The sequence below is a fragment of the Galeopterus variegatus genome, unplaced genomic scaffold, assembly GCF_000696425.1.
Source record: "Galeopterus variegatus unplaced genomic scaffold, G_variegatus-3.0.2 Scaffold3978, whole genome shotgun sequence".
In the NCBI taxonomy this organism is placed as follows: Eukaryota; Metazoa; Chordata; class Mammalia; order Dermoptera; family Cynocephalidae; genus Galeopterus; species Galeopterus variegatus.
Window position 1 is genome coordinate 2591 of NW_007730089.1, and position 9815 is coordinate 12405.

A 9815-nucleotide genomic window follows, 5' to 3' on the forward strand; every position below is an offset into this window, starting at 1 on the left:
CGGTACGGGGGCAACACTGAGGGTTGCGATCCGTTGCCGGAGACACGGACAAAAGACAAAAGACAAAAAAAAATAAAAAATAAAAAAAAATAAAAGCTTTTGTTTCTGGGCCAGCCCGTGGCTCACTCAGGAGAGTGTGGTGCTGATAACACCAAAGCCCTGGGTTCAGATCCCATATAGGGATGACCGGTTAGCTCACTGGGTGAGCGTGGTGCTGACAGCACCAAGTCAAGGGTTAAGATCCCCTTACCGGTCATCTTTTAAGAAAAAAAATAAAAAATAAAAATAAATAATAAATAAAAGCTTTTGTTTCTAGGAGAACGATTACAAATAGCCACCTAAGTCTCCGACCTCTCGTCTAGTTTCCCACCACTTCATCTTTCTCATTGGTAATGTAGTAAGCTCTATTAAAAAAATCTTTTGAAAAAAAACTTTTGACCTTGTAGTATAGTTATGCAGAATGTTAACAATGGATGAGACTGGGTGAAAGGTGCACAGGACCTCCCTGCACATTTCCTTGCAGTGTCCTGTGAATCTGTAACTATTTCAAAATAAAAAGCGTTTTAAAAAATCTGATTTTATGCTCTTGCTTCAGAATCTCTGCTGCCCATTACCTATGGTACAAAGGCAAATTTTCTTTAAATGGCACTTAGGGCTCTTGCTGATCTGGCCTGAGCCTAATCTCCCCGCTCGCTCTCCTCTTTCTGTGCCCCCACAGGTGCTCTGTGCAGCTCCATTCCAGACTTCCTGCAGTTCCTAAAAGCAAAGCCAGTTCTCTGCACAGTGTCTTTACTTCAGCCCTAAGTACTTTTTCCAGTGTTCCAATCAAATGTCTCCGTTGTCATCAGTCTTCTTTCCTGTTATAGAAAAGTGGATCATTTCTTTGTGCCATCACAAACCTTCTCAGAGAGCTGACAAGATTTTTTGTCCATCAGTTTAGAAAACTGAAGCTTGTCCAGGTTAAATGCAGGGCATGTGGCTGGTTATACTTGGCCTCGGACCACCAGGCAACCAAGTATTACTGGAAAAATCATGAAAAATGGTAGGTTGCTGTCTTCATAAAACTTTAGAGGGCCAGCTTTAGTTAAGCCCTTCTCAGACCTATTCAAGCTGAGTTCATTACTTTGTGCCACTTTGGTTTCTCGAGAACAGAAATTATTTCTTATTTACTTTTTTCCTCTAGCGTATTCTTTCTATGTTGAAACATGACTGGCGTTCAATAAATGTTTGTTGAGTGAATAATCCAAAAAAAAATGAATAATATGGACCTAAGAGTTGGTTGGTTCCCCTCCCCTCTTACCTTCTGCAGCTCGGTTTTCCTTGAGTCTCACGTCTTCTCTAAATCTGCCCTATGTTCTTTCCACTTTTGTACTTGGCCCCTAGAACTCCGGATCAAGAGGCAGAACTCCTCAGATAGCATCTCAAGCCTCAACAGCATCACTAGCCATTCCAGTATTGGCAGCAGCAAGGATGCTGATGCAAAAAAGAAGAAAAAAAAGAGCTGGGTAGGTAAAGGTTTGCGGGGAGAGAACTATGTAGAAGCATGGTGGACCACCTCCACCTCAGCATAGGGGCCAGGTCCTTCCAGGATTAACCAAGATGCAGTCCCTGCTAATACTAAGTCCTGGTTTGATGTCTGCTCAGAGCAAGGTCTGCTAAATTCTCCCTTCCCTGAATTGTTCCCTACTTGTCCCAGGCCACCCCTCCAACCTTCATACTCATCTGCTTTCCTTGGGCTCTCCATACTGATTAGGTCAAATGTATTTGGCAATGGAAGGAAGCTGAGGAAATACCCAGAAAGGAACATATTATCAGTTACCCCACCCAAACCCCCCACTTTCTTCTGTGCTATGGAGAGAAGATTTTATGAACAAAGCCATCTATTCTAGATGCTCCTGGAGGTCATTTCTTCAATTTTTGGAGAGGTATTTGTGGAACTTTCAAAGGGACTCTATAATAACTTTGTCTGATCCAGAGTTAGTTTTTTTTTACGTGTATTTTTTTTTCTCCCAGATAACCCTAAACTGACTTTGGATGACCTTTCTGAAATTCATTAGGCAGGTCTAGAACACTCTCAGCTCCTCTTGCTGACTGTAGTAAGGGGAGCATCTCCAAATAAAGACTTCCTGCTCCTCTGTCTCCAGTTCAGTAAGATTAGCCCACAGATTTGTCTAGTACAGATGGGTACCAGCTGTGTGAAATGAGTGATTAAGTGTTGCTTCTTTTTTTTCCCCTTCAAAATGCTGACTCCAAATCCCTATTTTTTTCCAGGTCTATGAGGTAAGAGACCCGGTTCCTCTCCCCTTATTTTCTCTTTCCCTTTGCCATATCTTCCCTATTTCCAGAGCAACTCCCTCCCCTTGAAAAAAGAACAGCCACTCACATCACTAACCATAACAACCACCCCAGAATTCCTAACTCACTCCACTGCATGGTCCATCCACAGCTGCCCCACATGAGGACAGAGGAGTGGTCTGGTTGGGGGCCAAATGGGAAAGTCAAACAAAACCCAAATCTATTTCATACTGTCTTCTCTCCTGTTACAAAATTGGCCTGTTAAAAGAGCAGTCAAATTGAGTCCCTGCTATCCAGAAAATGAGCCTTCTTATTTTTGGTTTCATTAAACCTAGAAGTCCAAAATGGAAGAGAATCACTTGATGAAGGTTATCTTGACCACAATTTCCAGAGTCCAGAAGATTTAGCTCTAGAGTAAGGTAAACCAGAGATCGGTGAGAGATACAGTCTAGTCTAGGGCACACTTAAGTCCCCAAAGCTGAAAACCCTCTAAATATCCATGGAGTTTCCAAAAACATTTCAAGGATTCGAGTATAGTCTAAGACAGGGGCTGGCCAGTCAGTTCAGTTGGTTAGAGTGTGGTGCTGGGTGAGAGATACAGTCTAGTCTAGGGCACACTTAAGTCCCCAAAGCTGAAAACCCTCTAAATGTCCATGGAGTTTCCAAAAACATTTCAAGGATTCGAGTATAGTCTAAGACAGGGGCTGGCCAGTCAGTTCAGTTGGTTAGAGTGTGGTGCTAATAAGATCAAGGTCCAGGATTCAATCCCTGTACCAGCCAGCCATCAAAAAAGAAAAGAAAAAAAAAAGAGTACAGTGTAAGACAAACAGAAAGTGAACCTAGAATTTCTGTTACAAACCAGACATCTAAGGTCCACTCTAACCCTGTCCTAACATTGTGGTTGGTGCTGTGAAGGACATGAACATTGGTGTCTATAATCTCAGTCATTTAGGAGCCTGCAGGTTTGCCGGGAAGACAAAAAATATATCATACGTATAAAACTAATAACAATCTGAGGGTGCTCAAATGCTTATTCAGACAATAAGTGCTAAAGGAGTTCACAGAGGAGAGAGACTGTGATTAGAGTAGGCAGGGGAAACATCACAGAAGAGATAAAAGTTCAGTGAGGTGGGATTGTGATCGGTAGAGAGGAATGTGTTGGAATGGTCACTTCCTACATGGTCACTTTCTGCTCAGAAGAGAAGCAGAGGGCCAGGAAGAAGACCAGATTAGTGAGAGCACTAACTGACTGAGCAGGGTAGAGCACAGATAGGAAGGGCCTGATAATTATTGCAACTTGATTCTTTAGCATTTCCCTAATTATGTTCCACAGATCACCAGTCCATTGAGATGCTCCTTAAAAAGTGATACCATCATGGGCCGGCCCGTGGCTCACTCGGGAGAGTGTGGTGCTGATGACACCAAGGCCCTGGGTTCGGATCCCATATAGGGATGGCCGGTTCGCTCACTGGTTTAGCGTGGTGCTGACAACACCAAGTCAAGGGTTAAGATCCCCTCACCGGTCGTCTTTAAAAAAAAAAGTGATACCATCATCAAAAAAATTTGAAAAGCACTGCATTTCCTATAGGGTACATCTGCACAGGAAAAGTTCTGAGATATCCCCCAGTAAAGAATCCTGTTTCATTTTGTTCAATTCATTGTTTCCTGAACTCATCCAACCATGGAGCCATTAGCCACATAACACCAAACATCTCCCAACAGTTCTGGCTTTGGGAATACTGAACTACATATAGATAGAGCTCTTTTCTCACTTAGGATCTTGCCGATTTTAGAGGGCTTATGCTCCAGGCAGATTGTGGTCATGGGATCTCTATCTGCACATGCACACTCACACACACACACATGCACACACACACACGCACACACACAGCTTCCCACAAGGCAGTGGTATAGAGAAAACTTCATTGGATTGAAAATTAGGAAGCCTGAGTTCTAGTCTCAGATCTTTCAATTATGCAGCTTCAAGCAAGTCAACTCACTGGCCTTTTCAGCCTCTGCTCTTTATCTCTACAGATAACTGAGCTTTAAGTTCTTTTGAGCCCTGACTGCTCAACAATAATAAGTCCCTTGGAACCAGCCCGCTGCTCACATACTCTTAGTCATATCCCCATTGCAACCAGATTGGCCCTCCTTTATGTCTTGTCTAGGAGAAACCACAACACACACCACCCACTGGCTCCATCCACCGCCTAACAGCCTTCCTGTGTTCCAGGAGAGACACTTAGAAAGGGTACCCTCAAATTTTCCCTCCTTTTTTCTCGATGTCCCAGAGATCTGGTTTGCCTTTGTTCCCTATAGCCTTTGACCCTCCTTTACTCTCTGTCTCTTGCTGCCATTCCGTGTCTGTGTCCCTGTGTGTGTGTGTGTGCATGCTGTATGGACGCATGTGAGTGGGTGTGGGAGAGGACCCTGGTTTGCATCTCTAGCTCACATCCCTAACACCCAAGCTCATCAACACCAAGATCAAATCAGCTGTGGTCATATTATAAGGCCCCAAGAACTCTAAGGAAATGCTGGAAAATATCTCTTTATTCTAGGACATTTGAAATAGTGGAAAGTGATTATGTCTGATTGTTTTAATCATTCTGTGATATGCTGGGCACAAGAAATACTAAATGAAACTTGATATCACTGCCTTCTCTTGATCTCCACAGAATCATATTGTCAGTTTCTGGTTGATAGGTGAGTAGATGAATAGATTCTGGGCTGATGAGCCCCAGTCAGAGGTGGCATCCTGAGACCCAAAGTGAGCTAGGTTCTAGATTGAGCGGTTATTTTCCTGCTGGGGAAGGTGGGGGTGGATTGCTGAGAGGTACACCACATGACCTCTGTGGGTTTCTGTCTGTCCCCATCAGGGGCACAGTTCCCCTTCCCATTGCCTACAACAGCAGCGAGCCGGAAGACTCTGCTGTTAATCTGTGCTCGTTTCTGGGCAACTCTTCTGTCCATATTCCATGAATTAAGTGAAGACTCATGGAGGGAGGCTTGATTACAACTAGTAAATCCCCTGCCTTGACATCTCTCTGTCTCAGAAATCCCAAAGCATCCTCCCTCATCCCCAGAGTACAGCCCTCACGTCTCTCTACCTGGATCTGCTTTTTTTTAGCTTCGAAGTTCCTTCAACAAAGCCTTCAGCATAAAAAAAGGACCCAAGTCAGCTTCCTCATACTCTGACATAGAGGAAATTGCCACACCTGACTCCTCGGCCCCCTCATCCCCCAAACTACAGCATGGTTCCACAGAGACTAAAGGACCCAAGTCAGCTTCCTCATACTCTGACATAGAGGAAATTGCCACACCTGACTCCTCAGCCCCCTCATCCCCCAAACTACAGCATGGTTCCACAGAGACCGCGTCACCCTCCATCAAGTCCTCCAACTCATCCTCTGTGGGCATCGATGTCACTGAGTAAGTGCCCTCTAGCCACCCGCTACCCAGCCTGGTACTGTGTATGCTGCTGGCTAGAGTGGGCAGCAGGCCCATCAGACCCCGCACACACAATACTTTATCACTGACCTCTCAGGGCGTGTGGGACCAACAGAGGGACCTTTCCTCTCCCACTGATTGAACACTGGCGGGAGGAACCACGACTACCAACCGCATGTCTCAATGTCCCCTAGTAACTCTCACGCTTCTCCATGTATCCTGGCTTGACTCTTGCTCTCTTACAGGGGCCCTGCTCACTCAGTTCCCCACGCTAGGCTGTTCCATGCCAGTGAGGAGGAGGAGCCAGAGAAGAAGGAGGTGTCAGAGCTGCGCTCTGAGCTGTGGGAGAAAGAGATGAAGCTTACAGACATCCGCTTGGAGGCCCTCAACTCTGCCCACCAGCTAGACCAGCTCCGGGAGACCATGCACAACATGCAGGTCAGTGTCTGGGCAGAGAGCTGCAGGAAAGGGAAGAGCAAGGTTTCAGATCTGTCCAACCCTGCCACCCTACCCTGTCTGTTCTTGCCACAGTTGGAGGTGGACCTGCTGAAAGCAGAGAATGACCGGCTGAAGGTAGCCCCAGGTCCCTCATCAGGCTCCACTCCAGGGCAGGTCCCTGGATCATCTGCTTTATCATCCCCTCGCCGCTCCCTGGGCCTTGCACTCACCCATTCCTTCAGCCCAAGTCTCACAGACACAGGTACGTGTTTGGGAGAAGAACCCATAAGGGTGGAGAGAAGAGAAGGGTTCATTCAATGTTACACCATTCCACTTGCTCCGGTGGCATCTTCCTCGGGTCAGGGAAGGCGCAGGGCCTAGACACTAAGCGTTCATACAGTCCTTCGACCTCAATTACTTTTCGGTTTGGGGCCTCCGTTTTTTCTCTGTGGGAAATACAGAGTTATCTGGAAAGGATAGTGACTGGAAAGCTTAGGAAAAGCTGTGAGTGCCACTGAAACCAACTAACCCTTTTCCATGCCCACAGACTTATCACCCATGGATGGCATCAGCACTTGTGCTCCAAAGGAGGAAGTGACCCTTCGGGTGGTGGTGAGGATGCCCCCCCAGCACATCATCAAAGGGGTAAGGAACTTCAGGGAGGACCTACGTAATATTGTCATATTTATCCAAGAAAATCTGGACTCTGAATACCCCCAAAACCAGAGTACTCAACTCCTAAGGCCTTTCAGGATCTCCCTTTCTTGGAGTCATCTGCACTGAGGCTCACGTGCTTCTAAATTGGCCTTACAGGACTTGAAGCAGCAAGAATTCTTCCTGGGATGTAGCAAGATCAGCGGGAAAGTTGACTGGAAGATGCTGGATGACGCTGTTTTCCAAGTGTTCAAGGTAATGTGATACTGGACTCAAGAGGTGCTGGGATCTGGGGACTTTTGAAGCTTTATGGAAAAATGCCAAATAGGAAAAGCAACCGTTCTTCTCTTTCTCCACCTACTGTTGTTTCCTCTAATACTCATTCTCTGCTATGGCTTTTCCAGCTGTGTTTGTCTCTTTTCAGTGTCCCTCACCATCTTCTTATTCTCCTTATCTCTTCTTTCAGGACTATATTTCTAAAATGGACCCAGCCTCTACCCTGGGGCTTAGCGCCGAGTCCATCCACGGCTACAGCATCAGCCACGTGACACGGGTGCTGGATGCTGAGCCCCCAGAGATGCCTCCGTGCCGTCGAGGTGTCAACAGCATATCAGTGTCCCTCAAAGGTCAGTCTTTGTTTCCTAGGGTGAGGTCATATTGCATGAAGGCTGAGACGGGATCATCAAAGAATCCATCATGTATGCATTCAACCAGAATGTACTGAGAAACTGTAATGTGAAGTTTCTCAGGTAACACGAGATATAGAAAGATTAGTCCTAACTGTAGCTCCCAGGGCCATTTTTGCCAAGCCTGGGCTTCTCCCTCCACCCCTCACCTAGCCTGGAGTATGTCCCTAAACATGAGATATTAGCTTTCAAAACTAGGGGTTAGGGGACTCCTGTAGAACCATGGGGCAAGTGGCTCTGAGTTTCCTCAGCGGGCTCCCAGACGAAGAAAGGAAAGCTCTTCAGGGGCCCTGGCTGTCCTCGGGGCCCTGGTGAAGACGCATGCTTTCTGGGGCGGGGATTCAGGTCTGAAGGAGAAATGCGTCGACAGCCTGGTGTTTGAGACACTGATCCCCAAGCCGATGATGCAGCACTACATAAGCCTCCTGCTCAAGCACCGGCGCCTCGTCCTCTCAGGCCCCAGCGGCACGGGCAAGACCTACCTGACCAATCGGCTGGCCGAGTACCTAGTGGAGCGCTCCGGCCGTGAGGTCACCGAGGGCATCGTCAGCACTTTCAACATGCACCAGCAGTCTTGCAAGGTGGCTGCCTCCTGAGACCGGTGCCAGTCCTCATTCAGGCCTCAGCCTCCTCCACGACCTTTCCTAGGCCCCTGTTCCCTTTTTCCTTTCCTCACCCTGGCCTTAATCTTTCTCCCCCTCTTCAGTGCTCTCTTTTCCTTCCTCCCTATGTTGTCCCCTTTCCTGGGCATCTCCCTCCCCTGCCTCAGTTTCTTTCCAGATTTTGCTCTTAACTTCTTTCTCCACACTTTTCCTCACCTCTATTAAGCTCCTTTCCTTTTAATTGATTGTTGATGAAACTGCATCTTCCTTGTTTGTAACACTCTCTGGCAACCCTGTCGATCCCATACCTTCTCTTTTATTTTCTTCCTTCTACCTTTCTTTTCAGAATTACCCTCACGTTGGGCTCTCTGGGAAGAGCACTTTGGAATTAAATATTATGTATTATGCCCTCCCTTGCCCAATCCTGTCTCCTCTTGAGCATACTCTATCCTTTGGAGTTGGTTCACATCTTAACTCCTCCCCAGATGGGGAAGATACATCCATTAATGTTAGTTCATGGCACCAACCCACTGAAAAATTTAAGAAGTAGCATATGTTCCCCACCTTTGGGAGATTTAGGGGCCACTGGTTCAGAGGGCTGCTTTAGAGCCTTTGGGACCACTATTTATCAGTCTGTGGTAATCTGGTTCTATAACCAAATGTCCAGGTACATCAAAAAAGAATCAGAGGCCTCAGGGAAATCCAGAACTAGCTAAACTTCTCCACAGCAGAGGGCTGCTTTAGAGCCTTTGGGACCACTATTTATCAGTCTGTGGTAATCTGGTTCTATGACCAAATGTCCAGGTACATCAAAAAAGAATCAGAGGCCTCAGGGAAATCCAGAACTAGCTAAACTTCTCCACAGTCTTTCTTTCAAGGTTGATCCAGGTACTGATTCCTCAGTGCCAACCCACTGCCTTCTTTTATTCCAGGATCTGCAACTGTATCTTTCCAACCTGGCCAACCAGATAGATCGGGAAACTGGAATTGGGGATGTGCCCCTGGTGATCCTGTTGGATGACCTGAGTGAAGCAGGCTCCATCAGTGAGCTGGTCAACGGGGCCCTCACCTGCAAGTATCACAAATGGTAAGCTAGGGTCAGGACCAAACATCACAGTGGGAGGAGGGACAACCCAGTCCAGTTCAACCTATGAGCTCTCCATTGTGTGCATGCCAGAAAGCAAGCGTTAAGACAAATCTAAGTGAATCTTTTCCCCCTTTCTTCCTACAGCCCCTATATCATAGGTACCACCAATCAGCCTGTAAAAATGACACCCAACCATGGTTTGCACTTGAGCTTCAGGTAAGAGCTATGGCCCTGGATAAGCCTTCCAGCCCTACCCAAGAGTCTACAAACTAGTTCAATCCTGGGCTCTGGCCAGAGGGGCAGTAGATAGCAGAAGGAAAGTGAAGTACAGAGCCTTTCAGGCAGGCAAGAGAAAGGAGGTGTATTTGCTATGTCAGTGACAGGGTGGAGGAGGACATTTGAGGAGAGGAAAAGACTGCAGAAACTAGCAGAGACCCAGGCAGGCTGCTGTGATTAGCATTGTCTGCCCACACAGCCGGATTTAGGTCAGCGAGGTTAGACGGCTATCTGAAGAGGGCCGCTGATCTGTGAAGCAGCTCTGCCTGCCTGGGACTGCTGCCTTGAGTTCAACTGTCCTCACCATTTCTTGAGAAAAAACCAAGTGGA

At 46.9% G+C, this 9815-nt stretch overlaps 1 protein-coding gene across 1 annotated transcript in view; it reads left to right on the forward strand.

The window, feature by feature from the left end:
* The first annotated feature begins 1253 nt into the window (after positions 1-1253).
* The window catches only part of LOC103602007 (neuron navigator 1-like), an 18401-nt gene continuing 9839 nt past the window's right edge, over positions 1254-9815 (forward strand). Inside the window, exons 1-12 of the mRNA XM_008586409.1 lie at positions 1254-1505; positions 2272-2280; positions 5423-5491; positions 5597-5724; positions 5988-6180; positions 6274-6442; positions 6728-6825; positions 6994-7089; positions 7301-7460; positions 7866-8101; positions 9055-9209; positions 9354-9425. Coding sequence (XP_008584631.1) covers positions 1254-1505; positions 2272-2280; positions 5423-5491; positions 5597-5724; positions 5988-6180; positions 6274-6442; positions 6728-6825; positions 6994-7089; positions 7301-7460; positions 7866-8101; positions 9055-9209; positions 9354-9425 — 1637 coding nt within the window. The remainder of the gene's footprint in view (positions 1506-2271; positions 2281-5422; positions 5492-5596; positions 5725-5987; positions 6181-6273; positions 6443-6727; positions 6826-6993; positions 7090-7300; positions 7461-7865; positions 8102-9054; positions 9210-9353; positions 9426-9815) is intronic.